The 18,375-nt window shown below is 38.0% G+C and overlaps 1 protein-coding gene across 1 annotated transcript in view; it reads right to left on the bottom strand.

Annotated features, from left to right (window-relative positions):
• The window catches only part of LOC117495685 (homer protein homolog 3-like), a 45,139-nt gene that overhangs the window by 11,038 nt on the left and 15,726 nt on the right, over positions 1–18,375 (bottom strand). Inside the window, 5 exon segments of the mRNA XM_034147123.1 lie at positions 3,255–3,391; positions 5,677–5,685; positions 11,653–11,760; positions 12,334–12,465; positions 15,908–16,064. Coding sequence (XP_034003014.1) covers positions 3,255–3,391; positions 5,677–5,685; positions 11,653–11,760; positions 12,334–12,465; positions 15,908–16,064 — 543 coding nt within the window.

Raw genomic sequence — 18,375 nt, 5'->3', positions numbered from 1 at the left:
CATCTTTCTGTTGTATATACTTTGTCATTCATTTGATTTTTAAAGTTATGCTCATAACTTGCAAAGAAACAGAACAGTATGATTCATTAATAGCAGATAATTACAGAGACCACAGGGTGGCAGGGAAATAAAGCAACACAGGTGAAGCATTATCCTGCCATGTGTGGGAGATATGGATCAGGTCTGCTGTGCTAAAGGACTGAATTCCACACACTTAAAATAAAGTATGGCTTTGATACTTTGCATCTTAATAGATCAAAATAAAACCATGTACTTATGATTATTATTATTATTATGTTTTTTCTTTTTAACTGTGATTCATGTGAATTTATTTACAAGCCACATTTTATTAATAAACATAATTTTTTTTTAAAAGGTCAGTGTCAGTCGTGATATTTAATAAAAACCAGAGAGCTTTCACACAGTAAGACAGAGTTGAGGAAACTCTTTGCCATGACAACCTAACTAACAGCTTTGCTTGGCAACCATAAAACTGCTCACCATAGCAACAGGAGAAAAAGCCTGCGTAGGCTTTAGACAATCAGGAAATAAAACCGTTGGGATGATAGGTTGAAAGCAGACGGGCATGAGTGTTTTCTGATTCCTGGTCTCTAATGGTATGTTGAGTGATCAATAATGAGAACCAGGATGACGACGATAATTATGAGCTGCTAAATTCATCACCGGTATGTCTGGTTACACACACACACACTAAGTCAAACCTAAGGCCATGACTAAAAGACTGGTTTCTTATAGTTGGCTCTTCTGTGTATTCTAAACAAGAGACACGCACACACGCAAGACCTTTCCTTACACAGCAGTCTGCTGTCTGTGGTGCTTTGTTAGAAAAACTAAGAAGGAGAAAGAGAACAAATCTTACACGGGTGAGTTATTTACTCTCAGAGGTGCACTTATTCAATTCTGAAGAACCATTTTTACATTATTTTACAGTTTTAATTTTACATTTAGTCTGCAGTATGAGTCTGACTCCAATGCCCTGGATCAGTGGTACCTGTCCTGAAAACCAAAGCTCTACATATTCTCCATTTATCCATACTCTGTCCAAGCCACAGTCGATTGGTTGAACTAGCTCCCACAATGTATTTTTACAAGTAGGTAGACACTGCAAAACAGTCGAGCAGTGTATCTTGCCTCAAAGGTTTCGACATTGTTGGCATTTTTCCTTCCCCATATTACTTGACAAGTATTTTTCATGTGTGTAAAAGGTGGAGCTTTTAATTTTCCTTTCCTGAGTTCTTCCTTATTTGTGGGATTACAATCCTTAATTTCTGCAGTATGTGTTTTTAAATGCAATAGGATACTTTTTCTGGCCACATGGGGGCAGCAAAAACAAGGTTGACAACATTAAAACAAATTCAAGTTGATATGTTAAAGCTGTTAGCACATCCACAGTTATGGATCAACATTAGCATTCATTTGGAGTTGTATTTATGGAAACTAATGGATTAATAATACAGTGGGCTTTAGAGCTTACAGCTGTAGCCGAAAAACTACGCTGATGACAGAGCTCAAGAGTCAACCAAAAAGAAAAAAAGCCAAGCTGCAGATTCAGTTGATCATTATTTAGTTGCATCACCAAAATACCAATAACAGGCCCTTGTAATTTACATGTACTCTCTGAGTGAAAGGGTAACCATGAGGTAGTTAATGTGGATGTGATGCTTCCCTGTCAGTTAAGAAAGACAGTGTGGGTACCAGCTCGGCTCTCTGGACGGATAACAGGATGGACGTGTTGTTTGTAGAATAAATCCCAACTGCTGTCTCTACAAAACCTGTTCCCCGTGCCAATGAGTATTTTTTCTGCTTTGTTTGATGGAAAGATAATTCAAAAGGCTGTGAACAGCTTTCAGTGGATGTTGATGAGAAGTTTGGCTATGAGCCAGAAAGAATAATAATTATTATTCTTGAATAATCATTAATATTATTTCATTCGTTGTTATTAATCCTTTTGCTAGAAACGTCTATGAGACAAACTGAACCTCATGGTGGGAAATCTTTGGGCAGCTCTGCAGTTTAATCGCTCGTCATTTGTGAGGAAAGGCTTTCCACAGTTTGAGTAACACTTAATACGCTGTATAGTATAGAGCTCAACAAAATGCTCAGGGACATCTTCCTCTGCTCATGTAGCCAAGCTGGGGGTTGGAGATGAGATTACAACCTTTGTAGTAAACTTTCTCAACTCTAACAAATAACATCTCCATTCCAGTACTCCCACACACTCACATCTGCAGCTCTTACTGCCTTATTTTAATATGTACTTTATGTCTCTGTGTCTTGTGTGTTATTGTAATGGAGTGTTGATATTATTTCTATGCTGCTGCTGCTGCTGCAAAATAAATGTTCTTTCATAAACATTGTGTTCTCTCAGCGTACATTTTCAATGCAGGAATAATTTGTTCCTGTATCTCTTCACATTGCACCATGTTGTCAAATAAATGTTCTAAATAAAATATAAGTTAGGTTTGCTGTCTGATAAAAGTACCCGTGAAATATTTATTATAGCATTACAGTTATCAGAAAAAATTAATGTGTTTTTTGTACCAGGCAGTTTAATAAAATACATTATGCAAAACAGCAGTGAGGTGTAAAAACAACATTCAATGTGAAGTAAATGTTCCTCCGTCTCCTGAATCTAGCACATCTCACTGAACATAACATTTTGCACACAACCATCCACACATACAGCTGGTATCAGGGCACTAAGTAATATAAAACGTGTGCATTTCCTTTGAGAATTTCAAATGGAAATGAACCCTTTCACTCAACCACATTTATAGGTAGTATATAATTATTTCTTAAAAAATACACGATGTGCTTATATTATATGGTGCAAAACAACTACTAATCTACCCAGGAGGAAGTATTCAAGATTGGCTCCACATTGATGAACTACAACAATAAAGGTATGAGGTGAGTGATAAAAAAAAAATGATGTAATATTCTAAAATAACATAACACTATAAAAAGAGCAATTCTGTATAAAAAAGGTGCTTTTGGTTTTAATTGTTTAAATGCATTTTGTTGACATTACTTTTGTGCTTTTACTCAAGTCACATTTTGGATTAAAGATTTTAACTTGGAATATTTTTCGACTACTAACTATTAACTGAAGTGCTTCTTAATGAGTTGTGCTGGAAACATTTTAGGCTTTTAAGCTTTCTCTCCAGACCCTAGGCGCGATGAACACAATAGCATGATATACTTCCTGCTGATGAAAACAAATGTGTCCTTACCCTTCAGACAACATTTTTTTGACTTTCTCCTTCTCCACCGTCAGCTCGACTTCAGCACTCTTGCTGCGAAACAGCTTTTCCTCACCCGGCCCATTGACGGTGAGCAGCGGCGGGGAGTGGCGCTCCTCCGACAGCTCCTGGAGCAACAAGGAGGACAGCACATACAGGACATGAGCAAGAGCAAGAGACCATAACAGGGTACATAGTAGTGGGTTTTCTTGAGGACATTACATGTTCCAATATGGCAATTTACTCATAGACATAGGTTAGTGTTTGTGGATGTTACATAGCTGACACATGATTAAGCACATTTAATTAGATTTTGGCTGGGTTTAGAAAGGAGGCTGGCAACAGGCCAATTAGTGTCTCCATATTCAGAGCCCTCCTCATAACAAAATGGACATGACACAGCAGCGGGACAGGACAGAGCTCAGCCTGTCAGCGCTTCATGTGTCCCATCTGGGATACTGTAGACGGGCTCCGTGCAGAGCGAGCAGCCATGTGTGGAGCCCAGCTGCCCTCGGTGCATACTGCCTCAGATCTGATTCAACAGGAAGTGACTGAAGTACATTTCCCTCTTCCAGGAGTTCATCTGGTGTTTGTGTGTAAAGAGGTATGCACCTGCTGGTTATCCTGCTATTATGTGTATGTCTGTTGAGATATTATATACACTGCACACATCTGGGAATAAGTTCACTAGCAGGGCAGGGTCTACTCAGTACTGAAATACTAGTGGAATTTAATATTTATTTTGGCACCTGATTTAATTGTTTATTAATAGGTATGATAATAAAGATAATCTTTAAAGATAATCTCCAAACGATCTCACATAAAGTAAATTCAGTAGCTGTACTTCAGCTTGCATTCAAAACTATTGGATCCTACTCAAGAAAAGTACAACTGTAGATGTTCGATTTGAGCCATTTAAAGACTTAAGAACTTGTTTTCCAGCCTCATCCTGTTGTATGTTGTATATTGTAGTGGTATTGTAACAGATAAAGATAATATTTCCCCAATACAAGATTGATTAAACAAATAATTCATGCCATTTTTTATCTCAAGTTATCACAATTAGTCAGCATCTAGATCCTGTAGTTTTAATGTATTTATTATGACTGTTGAGTTCTCTTGTGAGCACATTTTTAATCAATTGACTAACATTTTGAATAAAATCTCTAAAATAAAAGTCAGCTGTCTTTTTCTTACATCATTAGGAGTAGCCTAAAATATAAAATACAGGTGAAATAAAGTACACAAGAGCCATGTATCTTCCTCTGACAGAAAGAGACTTTGAATCTGACATGACAGCATGCAGATGGCTCGACTCCAGCCTGGCGCAGTCACGTGTAACCAATCTGCTTTGATATTTTCCCTCCCTGCTGCCCAGAAATGGGTTCAAGCTTCCTTTCACACAGTTTAGTGATCCGTTTTCCTCAGTTTGAGGCTGTAGGCTAAAAGACTGAAAGAGCAGACTGAGAGAGTCTCCTTTTCTTAAAGTGTGCAGATGAATTAGCCTGGGCACAGTTCTTAACCCCCCTCCCATCTCCTTTCATTTTGCTAACCTAAACCTGAACTTGACAACGACCAAGTGCCTCACTGAAGCATAACAACCCTGCACTTATTCTAGAAAAAAGCGTGTATTATTAATTTGAGCGAGCCGGATCGTTATTCCCTGAGGATGCTGGTTCATCATCTATAGCTGAGCGGCTCTCTGTCCGACTTCATGGAAGAATATGGAAATAAAACACGGCTCATGTGGATGAGCACTGTGTCCAGGGGAAGGAACCCGAGAACGAGAAAAATCAAAGCTAAGACAACTCCAGTCCGGCCCCAAAGCCAACGGATCGGCTGAGCGTATCTCTGAATAATTCATGCCATGGATCATGTTTAAGTCATAAATGGGATTACACATTTACAGCAGTTTTTCCGTATGTTGTTCACTAACAGGCTGAGTGGAAACAAGGCAGAAACTCTCAAGCACATACCCACGACCGGCAACTAATTAGGCTGAGTTCAAAGGACTTTTCCATTTTGAAAAGGACAATTCTGTGTTGTCTGTTCTCGGGGGATATTTAACATTATCAATGAAGTGTGAAGCAAGGAGGATCTTCTACATTTTTTGTGAGGACAATTACAATTAATTAAGCTGCATGTTGCCATATTCTGTACATCTGTGACTGAAATTACATTTTGTGCCGTTATTTCTTAACAAAGCTTTTACTCTTTTGTAGCAAATGCCATCTGTGTTTTAAAGCTACATTTTCTCTGAAGTCAACTTTGATCAGACTCCAGATGAATTATTGAGCATGATAGTCCGTGTTACACTGAGATGCATGACTACGAACACCACATTCCCTTCAAAAAATAGAAAACGGTTTTCTTAGCATAGCTTTTAGATGGTGGGATGGATGTTTTTACTCACCTGGGAAAGCTGTGAGATGAAGGTGTCCCGTGGTGCAGCAGGGAAAGGAGAGGGAAGGGGCAGATGAGGAGAAAAATAGAATATAAGTACATACTTAAAATCATGCCATTGTTTGACAATACAGTGTTTCTTTCTATGCTCAGTCCAGCTTACAGTCCACTGTTTTTCATTGTTGCACAGGTATTAATGTATTTTATGTTTCTGATTATTTTGGAGAGAACAAAAGGGAAAGAGGGTCATCAGCAGGAGGTGCGGTGGTAACTGAAGCCTGAACAAAGAGAAACTGTATGAAAAGAGGAAGCGGTCACATTCCCACCCACATTAGTGTGAGGGCTGTGTGACCGCTGAGAAGTGAGCCGTGAGCACGTAGCAACACCCAAAGAGACAGATTGAATGAATGTTTTACAATAACCAACATAAAATTGGTTCAACTTTGATTATCCTATTCTCCTAAATAAATATGTATGTGTGTGTTTTATTTTAACAAACCTAAAGTAGCCACTTAAAACCTTTTACGGGTTTCCTCAGAACATGCTTCCTTTGTAATCAATGGAAATCCCAAATACTTCAAATATTAAAACACACTTCCTGAGGGAATGCATCATGACGTTTCTGTGCCACTGTTCGTCTTAAGTACATCTACACTGTTTACTTATTTATCTATGCATCAGTCCATTTGCTCCGCTGGCTTTATAAAGCTCCTGTTTCTACACCCTGTGTTTCACTGAGACCACACACCCGATTTATTTATTCATGGGTCCACGAATCAGAGGTACATGCTTAGGCTTCCCTTGAAGCACCTGTCCTCCTGACTAAACAACGCACACACTCATGCATACTTTTTTTAGCTGGTTTTAATGCCAAGTCTGTGGTTTAAAATATTAATGGCTGGTATTTCTGTTTGTTTCTCTGCGTCTGCATGGATACCATGTATGAGAGGAGATGGCAGAAGGAAAAAGCTCCAATCAACATGAGCAAACTAATGACAGCTGTTACCTGTCAGAGGAAAGAGACATCTGCTGGGTTTCACTGTTTACATGATTTATGTGCAGAGATGACATTTCTTCTACACTATTTTTGACATTCATTTACCTTCATTGTGTGGCTCCCTTTGCTCTCAACCTTTGCTTTGACTGACAAACATCGCAACCTTGCAATATGAGCTCATAAATATCACAGGTAATTTTCTAAATGTCAACTAAATGCTTCTCAACTCATAGAAGACATAATGTTTCTGGGGTTTTACATGTTGGCTTTCTCCCTTTATTCAGTAAAAAAGAACAAGTTTGCATTCTTACTTCTGCCACTAGCAGAGGCTTGACATTTCAACCTATTATCCATTACTTAAAGGTCACCTATTATGCAAAATCCACTTTTTCATGTATTTTGTACATCAGCATGTGTCCCCTCTGTGTAAAGAGATTCTGAAAGTTTAAGAAAAAAATATTCGCTCACTTTTTGTCCTGATCCATTTATATAAAAACCTGTCTGAAAATGAGCTGATCAGATTTCGGCCACTTTATGATGTCATAACGATTTTTTTGGCTTGTGTAACCATTAGCCAATAACCAACCAAGGTAACCCCCGCCCACCTTTTCACCTGAATCTCCTCCTAGAGCACCATTGTGTTCTTTTTAACCAAATATCTCTCAGAGATATTTTCATCTAAAGTAACAGACAGAGAATCAGCACTTTTGAAACAGGGCTGAAACAGAGGGGATTATGGGATGCATGATCTGTTTGGTATTTCGAGTCGAACACTTCAGAGACATGTTTTGTATATATCTGAGACCTATAAATTATTGATGAAAAACAGTATAATAGGGGACCTTTAAAGCAATCAGTTCTGACTTTTCTCCACACTTGCGCACCATTTATTTTAGGCAGTCTCAATCACAGTACTTTGTATAGGGGAAATAGTTTGACATTTTGAGAAATATGCCTATTTGCTTGCTAATTTGGCATTGCTGCCTCTTTTATGTCTGCACTTTAAATATGAAGCTTCAGCCAGTGTAGTTAGCTTAGCTTAGCATAAAGACTGGAAACGGGGGAAACAGCTCGGTGTCCTCTAGAAATATTTAATGATTTCAATGAAGCCATTTTGCATATTATGATTATTTATGCTCTTTACTATTGCAAAACCTTATAGAGGCTATTTTATACACAACATACACATGGCAAGGGCAACACCGTAAACCTTAAATAAAACAAATATAAATATATATTCCACGATTATTAATGCATAGTTTAAAAATGTTTTGTGTTTTTCCACTTCAGTCAGTTCCATAATGCTCTCCATCTTGCTCTGTTTATTATTCTTCATTTTTATCCCACTGAACTTCATCATATCCCCCTCCATCTTATCTCAGAGCTCTGCAAATAAACCTGAAAGCCTGAGCTTTACTTCATGCAGATTCCCTGCTGCCGTCCCATTTCAGAGGCAGAATGTGTGCTCTGTGGAGCTGGAGGCTGCTCAGAGGCTCTGACGCTCTGCTGTAGACGGATACTGACCAGCACTGCTACTGACCTGCTGAATGTGATGTAAAATCTACTGATACAGAAGAAGACCAAAATGCTGCAGCCTCCCTCCAACATTTGTTGTGACATAACGTTTGCATGTGTCTCATTTGCTTCCAGTATCTTTACATTCACTTTACTAACATTAAACTCAAGCAAACCAGTTATTTTACTTATATATAAAACACTAATATGTACAAGTGAGTATTCTATACTGTTTTTGTTCTTGTGTTTGTAGAAAAGCTTAAGAGGAATACTTAATAAAAAAAATTACCTATTTTTTTCTCACATGCCTCCGCGGTGAACGAGAATAAATTAAAATAACTATGCTACGTTTAACAACAGCAAACCTATATGAAACAAACATCTAAAATCACACTTTTGCAGTATAATCAATTTCTCATTCATTCAGACACTACTAAATAAACACAAATGCATTTTCTGAACAACCTTACAATTTAAAACACAGTATTGTACCGATGAGTGCTTAAGGCTTGGATTATACTGCACTTGCAGATGTTTTGAAATAGTTTTGCTGTTGTTAAACATGGCCCCATTGACTAGATTTATTTCACACTTTCTTAGATTTGTATTCTTTGTTTGCAATGAAGGCAGGCAAGATAAACTAGTTTCTACATGAATTCAAGTTAACACAGGGTAAGTAATGAGATGATCACTTTTTGGGGTGAAGTATTCCTCTAAAACTGTACACAGATTTATAAAAAGCCATATCAGCCTTAATGGACCCGTTAACTTTCATTATAGCCACATTGATTGGGTATTCTTTTTATATCACAAAGGGAGACAGTCAGCACTAAGGTGTTTTACAACATGCAGCTGTGAGTTAGAAGATGTTATAATAACCACATAACCCCTCTGTGTTTACTGCCTGACACAAAATCAATGGCTGCTGGGTCTTCTAGAAAATCAGTAGACACACCCCGAGCCTGACCTCGCAGCTCTATCCAGGCCGTGTGTGTGCGTGCGTGTGCGTGTGTGTAAATAATCAATTTAGCTTGACCATGTGTCCCTGGCTCTGCGTGTTACCCAACAGGAAAACAGGTCTCTGGTTACCGTGGTAACATGATTCAACACCTTTGTGTGCTGACCCTGACCTCTGTGTGTGTCAAGCAATAACTGTGTACTTCAGTTTCCTCCCCGCCATCGACAAATTCACCATTCATCTGTTTTTCTTTGTGTGTGTGTACTGCTACATCCTACAGGACAGTTCACTGCCAAAGCAGAGAGAAACCAGACATGCAGGAGAGGAATTAATTTCACACGTGTACAACTAGATTGAACTGCAATATCAGCATGCAGCACGTGTGGAACAGGATCATTGCTTTTTAATCCGTTGTTTACAGTTTTTAGGAGAAAGCCGTGTTTGACCATATTCATTTTCCTTTTTAATTTATATATATTTTTTTAATGTCTACTATTTTTTTGTTGTCGTTATTGACGGCAATTACATTTGCCATATCCATATCTGCGACCAGAAGGAATTGTCTAACTGGAGTGGATGGGATGGATCCGGGCAGAGTTTGCCTTCGCTGTCAGCCTGGACAGGTACAACCTGTTCCCTGTCAACAAACCTTTTTTTGTTACTATCTCAACTAAGCGCTGGTCGTTGACTCCTGGTTATATACAAGTGTTTAAGAAAAGTACATGATCATTAAATGAAGAGTGAAGAGAACTTACAAAATGTAATGTAATTTAGAGTAGAGAATCAGTATTTCACTTAACTTTGAGCCATCTACCCAAATCATTACTCTTGTCGAATGCTCTCCATTAAACAATATGCGATACCACTTTACCATTCAACGCAGCTAGATTGATGAAATATTGTTTAATATGTGGCTTCTCGTGCTGTGGACATCCTTGCTATTGCTGCTCTGTTTTGTTCTATCCAACAATGTTTTCTTGCTGCACTCACTAAATAAACAAGACAAACCTTCAGCTCTTATCCGAGGGTCTCAGAGCTGAGGTCGTGTTCGGCAGCATGAGGCTGAATGGCTTTTTGTTTGGACTTTACACAGTGCAGACACACACAAACACTGGTTTACACGGTCACTATAACAACACTCTCTTAATGCTAATACTAATACTCTTAATGCTAACACTTGGCACAGCTAACTAATAAACACGACTAGCGGAGTTGCTAGCTTCCCAAAGATAGCATGAGACCTTTTTCCTCTATGTTAGAACAATTCAATCACAGTCACCCCAACAGAGTGTTTGTTAGTTGTTCATTTTAATGCTATAGGTATCAGAAAAACTATAAAAATACAACCGTGTGTCTTGTCATGTACTTGTAATGTCACCACAGGGTGGCTTGTTTTCTGAGAGAGAAATTAAAAGTTTCCACTACAGGCAAACTTTCCCTTCTCCAACTGAATCTCAGAGTTATCCAGTCCACCAGAAATCACCGACACTGGCAGGATAAAAGCTGACCATTGTCCTTTCAGCAGAAGCCAGCTTTCTTTCAATTATAGATGATTCAGCTCGACTCTCTTCCTCCATCTTCCCTCATTCCCATCCTCCTGATCCCTCATCCCTCATTCTTCTTTCTTTCAGTCCCCGCCATTACTGCCCCTCCAAACACCTTCAGCGTCTCTTTCTGCTTCCCATCTCCATTTGTCATGCATGAAATCCTTTAATGGAGTTAACCAATGGGAGAATAATGGCCGGGCCAGATGGCGATACATTTAATCCCTTGTGATTCGGTATATGTGTGAAATAGAAACAAAGCCATTGAGTTTGTTGGAGTATAACTGCTCCTCTGAGTTGTATTGGCCTTCGGGTTGTAGACACTAAACTCCGTTGTCCATCCTTCTGAAAGGCCATGTGTATACTATTTTCACTTGTTTCAAAGGTTTTCTCTTAAGTCTGATCAGCAAAATCATCCTTACTATTAGTGGCTTTTCCCTTCTTGGTATGGATTTTCTCGATATGATGGTGACACTGAAAATCTTACTTTTATTACCACCAATAATTATTTGAGTTTGAATAAAACTATCCTCCATGCCGATTTAGTTTCATATCTCAGCTATAATGTGTGACCCAATAATGCGGCTTTCCAAAAATAAATGTCTTGATTACACAGGATAATCCACAACCCCCTGTCGACAGATTTCAATGTTATCGTTGCCTTTGCATTTCATTTTAGGTTCTCACTGAAAACTGTTTGCAGTGAAATCTGTGGTTGAAGTTTACAGATCCGCAAATGGAAAAAGCTGTAATCAAGGGGATTAATTTTATGCTAAAATTAAATAAAATTAGCAGAGCAGAAATATATATTACTGTGCAGATGTTCCCTTGTAATTCACTTGTTTTTGCTGATGTATTATGATCACTAGCTCAGGTTATTTTGACTATATTGGGATTCCTTTTTCTACCTGGGGCATTCTCTAATCAGCCAAAAACTGAGAAAACCTTTAAGAGAGTAGAGTAGTGCTGTACCTCTGGAGCTGCAATGTTGAGCGCCGGGTTGGACAGTTCAAACCTCTCTTGAGATTTCTCTCTGGCCAGACGTGCCGCCTCCTTCACCTCCTTAAACTGCTCTGCAAACTGCAGGAGAGGGAACACAAGTTACTCTCCGTTTGCTGAGATATCCTGAAAACCATACACATCATACCAAAATCAACTTTTCATCATCGTTGTACTTTTCACTCTGGATCATGCAGCATTATTATAGACAAATGAAAATATTTGATTCATTTATTGTGGAGGGGAGGTGACCTCTGAGCCTTTAACATTCTTTATCTGAAATTTCAATAAATACGTTTTAAGCATATTTTGCAAAATGTGGGAGAAAGAGGATCTCCTAAGGTCATGTTTTCTCACAAAAATAAAATCTTGAGGAAAAATTCAATTATAGTAGATATAGTGGAGGTTTATGTAAACGTGGCTCATAATGAGACAAAGATAATGGAGACATGTTGTGTATGTTTAGACCAGCTGCATTATACACTGACAGAATAAAAATATGTGTTAATATACATTGAAAAAGTGGTCTTGATCAATATATGACTGTAGTCTCCATCTCCAAACGCAACCGTCCCCCCTCTAATATATAATTAAAGTAAAACTCTTTCAAGTATTTTATAAAAAATGCTGCTGAGGAGTGTGAGCGGCGTCTACCTGCTGCAGCTGCTGCTCAGTGGAGAAGCCCAGGCCGTAGACCGTGTTGGCCCGGCTGTCCGCCCACTGCCCGAACTTCTGGGACGTTTTGGTGAAGGTCATGTTGGGGGTGATGGTGCTGTTGATGATGGCCTAACACGGGGAATATAAGAAATGTACATTGAATGGAGAAAAAAGTAGATAAATGATAAGATGCTGCACATAAATACACAATATTTATATAAAGCAGAGGAAGAAAAAAGAAAAAAAAAGAAGAATGTTGTATTACTGTGCACACTGGAAGATGTTCGGCCAAAATGAACTGGGGGGATGGGTCAAAATGAGTGGAATATTTCACATTTCTTTTTATGATTTATATTTTATGAATTTGCTATAAATTCAAACTCATACATTCACTTGAATACTTTAACACAAATGTCTTCATAATGTTTGAGTGAATCCGAAACCACAGTAGTTTTGATGGAGGTTTATTCATCCCAACTACTCTGGAACTCACTTGCTTGAATGCATTTATCAATCCAATGTCAGGGATGCAAACTCATCAGGTATGAAAAAGGTGACAAGGATCCGAGCCCCCTGACCCCACGGAATATCGGCTTTAAAATGAGGAATAACAGAGGATTTTAGCAGTCAGAACAACTAAAGCAGTTAATAACAGAAACGCCAAAGAGTCACATCTAATAGAAATATATAAAAGCATTTATTTTAATTGTGTAGCAGTCAGTTTATAATTTTGGCAGGACTGTTGAGCATTTTGAAAATGTATTTTCATGCCTCTGTGCAAGGCTTAGTCTTTCTATCTTTATAGCCACTGGTGTAAAGTAACTTCAGTAAGTTCATAAACTCAAGTACTATACTTGGGTACAATTTTGAGATACTTGTACTTTATTTAAGTATTTCAATGTTTTGCTACTTTGTTCTTCTTCTCCACTACAGTTCAGAGGTAAATGGTGTACTTTTACTCCACTACATGTATTTAATACCTTTAGTTACTTTACAGATTTGGATGAATGATGTGAAATATAATCAAGTGTTAAATCAGACTTTAGTTCCACCTGGAGTAAATTCACAAGCTACCCTGCAGTATACAAAGTCATTCAAACTAGCTTTGAGAACACTTTAATGATCAATCATTATAAAACATATCATATATATTATTCTGAAATGGACCAATCTGCACAATGACTACTTTTACTGTCGCTACTTTAACTATATTTTGATGAGAATACTTTTCTACTTTTACTTGAGGAACATTTTGAATGCAGGACTTTTACTGTAACAGAGTATTCCTACACTCTGGTACTTCTACTTTTACTCAAGTACAAGACCCGAGTACTTCTACTTTTACTTAAGTACAAGATCTGAGTACTTCTACTTTTACTGTCGCTACTTTAACTATATTTTGATGATAATACTTTTGTACTTTTATTTGAGGAACATTTTGATTGCAGGATTGTTCCTACACTCTGGTACTTCTACTTTTACTCAAGTACAAGATTTGAGTACTTCTACTTTTACTCAAGTACAAGATCTGAGTACTTCTACTTGTACTCAAGTACAAGACCTGAGTACTTCTACTTTTACTCAAGTACAATATCTGAGTACTTCTACTCAAGTACAATATCTGAGTACTTCTACTTTTAATCAAGTACAAGATCTGAGTTCTTCTACTTTTACTCAAGTACAAGATCTGAGTACTTCTACTTTTACTCAAGTACAAGATCTATACTTATACCACCTCCGTTTATAGCCTATGAAAAAAACTATTAGAAAACGAAGGCTAAAGCTAACGTTAGCAGATAGTGACAATGTATGCTAGTTAGCTAGCTCGACAACGATAATATTGCGACAGAAAAACTTTTCAGTGCACATCACGCTCTGCCGCTCCGACAGGGTGCACTGCTCTGAACACCTGAACGGCCCGTTCTAACAGCTGTTCACCAGCGGTCCAGTCTGTGCCACAGTGACTCCGGACCGCACAGTTAATATTAACGAACGCACCCGTAGATAATGTAGCTAATGAAGCTAGACCATCATCGTGGAGCAGCAGAGCCTTATTATACATCCATGAGCAGAGCCGACAGGCAGTAAGACTCGAGCACACAGATCGCGCTGCATTACAATATATATACACCATGCGTGTCATGATGGCACATAACAGCTCGCGGCCGCCGATTACTCCGGGTCCCAGACCCCCCCCATACCCCAAAAATATTTTTATTGCAGATCTACATGAATCACACAAACGACCTATTTTGGATTCAAAACGGCGAATTTCGCCGAAAGGTGACAAGTTTGCATCCCTGCAATGTGCTTAAAAATGCCTGTTTAAATGTTACTTCAAGGACAACAAATGCACACTATCCAGACCCAATTTGAAAAACATTAATAAATGCCAAATTCATTACAGCTCGTTTTGATTTTTCTTTGCGTGTACTTGAGGAGCAAACGTGCTGATTTACATCTGATTATCAAGAAGCCAACTGTGCAGCAGATATTCACAATCAACATGCTGCTCGCTTTGACTTCTATAGATTTCCTTATCATTAGCTACAATAATAAACGGGGCAAGATATTGTATGTTGTTGTTTTTTGTACAACCGCTTTGTCATTACTGTCAATTTGGAAAAAAACAAGTTTAAAAAACAATCAACATGGCAAAATGAACTCCTGAGTTCATATTTATGGAAGGTAAGGGTCTAACTCTGAAGCCTTAGCAGTTGTATCACTTATTAAAACAATATTATGCACGTCTACGGAAGAGCTGTGCGTGCAAATAAAGACAGAGCGCAAAGTGAAAAGGCTTGTTGTGGTGTGCGATGATCTGTTCAGGGATCGTCTCATCCTAACAGTCTAATGATATGGTTTTGATGCCAAACGTAGATTTCTTTGGTCTCCTCTACAAAAGCTTCAAGTCCCAGTGTATTAAATTGGCACACCGGCTGAAAACTACAAAGGGTTTTCATTTACGTGCTAACAAGGTATGATGTCACTGTTGGGACTCCCAGGGGCTTCAGCGTTCTTGTTGATGCTGTATTACCAATGTGGGTGTGTTATAAATAATCTGCTGACATATGACTAATGCATCCCCACCCATAACGGCCACAACCTAATGGAAAACAGATTTCTTTCCCTTTATTTAAAAAAAAACAAACACAGGATAGAGGGAGACAAAATAAAATGAGAAGAAACCCTACAATGATGTAATATTAATGCAACATGAAGAAAATACTGTTCAGTCACTGCTGAGTTCAGTGTGTTACTGCAGAAGTAAAGGGCTCAATAAACGCTTGATTTGATTGTTAGAGCAGTCCCACTGCCTCTCGTGCTGGCTTCATTTGACAGAAATACAATAATCAATTTAGTTAGAAAGACCATTTTAGAAACAATCTATGCTGGTAAAGACTTTTGAACAAACCAATTTAAAATAATGATTTATTGGTTTTTAACATTTCTCCTCTTGAAACAATCCAAGCAGAAGAATATTATAAAACCAAATACCCTTATGTGTGATATGCACATAGGAAGTAGAGTTTATTCATGTGTATCAGTGCAGTTATTGTGAGGCTCCCACCTTGGTCCCGCCCACGCTGATGATGCGGTAGACGGTGCGGCTGGCATCGTAGAAGAAGGACACGGTGACGGCGTGTTTGCTGGCCGGCAGCCAGTTGCGTTTGGTGGCCGGGTCAATCTGGAAGACATGAGCTCGGGCGCTGAAGATGGGCTGCTCCCTTTAAAAAACACAGCAAAGAAACATTAAAAAGTTACACATGCTTAAGTGTTGTATTCATTTTAGGAACACTTCAGAATATATCCAGGTATGTCCCCATGTCATGATAGAACCATGGTTTCAAAAGAAGGCCTCACTCTGTAGAAGAAGAGAAGGAGGTTTATTTGGTTAAAGCTGCTTCTGTTTACAGCACTCATCTGTGAGTTTAGTATAGTGTTAGCAAGGTAGTGGTTCAACCATTTATAACTATTGTATGTACAAATGGTACAAACGTCACCACCACTACACTATCAAAAAATATAAAACCACATGCTAATGCACGAGCAATGTGCTGTATGAACATCTGATTTCATATACCCATGAATAATTGCATCCATTTATGTCTGCAGATTTTGTTTTGATGTTTGTAGTCTTTAACTCAGATATCAGTCATATAGAAATGTTTCACATGGATACCTTAAGATGCAATACAATAATATGCAGCATTATAATACAATATTGTACTTTCCCAAAAAACGTTTTATTAATACTTTGCTTATCCTTTTTTGCATTCAGTAGTGTTGTTTTTCATTAGTTTGTGTTTTCATTGTCCCATGAGCACCTGCTGGCATTGGTGCTGCAGCTGAAGCCTTCCTTATCAAAATAACCTTGGGTTGCTGATTTTTTTTTAAAGAAACCTTTGTCATATATAATAGATTGATAAAAAAGAAAAAAAAATGAAAAAAAAATGAAAACAATAGAGTCAAATTACAACAGAACATTTTGGAGGGCACCTACTTTGTTTAAAAGCTGTGCTATAAATCATTTTATAACAGCACATGTCACTACTTTTTTCAAGAAGGTGAATAAATCCCTCCTCTGCAGGAACTCTTCATTTGTCTCTCAGCTTTATTGCACAGTGATAAACAGTGAATAGTGAACAACAGTGTTACACGCTTGTTTTTGAAGAGGCATAGATCTGCTGCATGTGACACTTCGCATGGACCCCATGTTTCTCTGTGGAGTTCTCAGGTGCTCTGAATATAGAGATGAGCGAGCAGACTGTCATTCTCACTCAATTTTAAACTCTATCCATCTATATTCACACATATCTTAAACGGTTAGTTCACACGCCAAAGTAAAATATATCGACTTTTACCTCTAGTTTACTTGATAACAGTTTCTTTTGTGGAAATGTTCTGCCACTGAAACGTAGGTACGATCTCACACTTAAAACAAATATGTGTCATCGCGAAAATTGACTTTTCATTCATTCATAAACAATGTCCAAGTTTCACAACATAACATTTTTATTTTGCTCATTATATCAAAGAACTAAAAACTGTTTACAGCCGACTTCTTGGATAACCCTGCATTACTGGGAGAATGTTAAAAAGTCACTTTATTTGTAATGCCCTGAGCACTACAACTTGTATTTATCTCCCTTTATTTGGGTTGTGGCAGAAGCTTTACAAGCAGATATCTGAAAACCTTGATGAATAAAACCAGACCTCAGGCAGAAAAACAGCTTTTGCACATATTATTTCATGTTGCGACGCAGTGTGCCAAGCACCAGGTCAGATTTCTTTAGAAAATGACTCTCTAATAAACGCTGCTTTTATGTCTAAAGTTTCAGAACTACATAATAACAAAGTTACATTTCCTATCAAAACCAAAAAGATTCTCATTTGGTCAAATATTAGCATGCAGATAAATCTACCATTTTTGTAACGAGAAACGGTTTGAGTCTGAAACGTAGGGCTCAGATTTAGTCTTGTGCTCTCTCAAATCTTGTCAATAAACTCCCATTATATTTGCTTTATTCATTATTATTTACATAATTATCTACTACCTATAGGTAATATTTTTGGATGGTATCATTTTTCAGGATAAAACATTACAAATGTTATTCAAATATTTGCACGTGCTGCTTTATGATTTAATTGAGGCAAGAATGATGAAAAATGCATTTGTAGTTATCCTTAGGAAATCTTTGACCCTTGAATTAGTACATTGATCAAAGCCAAAAGGCTGAAGCATCTGTACCCATCCTTAGAAGTATCTCATCTTCTTCATCTGTTTGAGAGCAAACCATTGACTGGTTTGACACTTTAGGGAAATCCCTCTCCCACCGAGTGCAAAATGATGGATTATTAGGCTATAAATAGGGGAAACATACCCCCAATATGTGTATGGGATTGTGTTTGTCAGTATCCTCGAGGTCATTGATGTTCTCCTGGTGTAATGAGCCTATTGGTGCAAATGAAGCTGAAGATTTGCTAACCGCTAGCAGTCCAATTAGCCATCATGCTCTCTTTGAAGAATCATAGACT

Source organism: Trematomus bernacchii, unplaced genomic scaffold (assembly GCF_902827165.1).
Source record: "Trematomus bernacchii unplaced genomic scaffold, fTreBer1.1, whole genome shotgun sequence".
Classification (NCBI taxonomy): Eukaryota; Metazoa; Chordata; class Actinopteri; order Perciformes; family Nototheniidae; genus Trematomus; species Trematomus bernacchii.
Note: the sequence above shows the minus strand (reverse complement) of the source record. Positions and strands in the feature narration are given on the sequence as shown.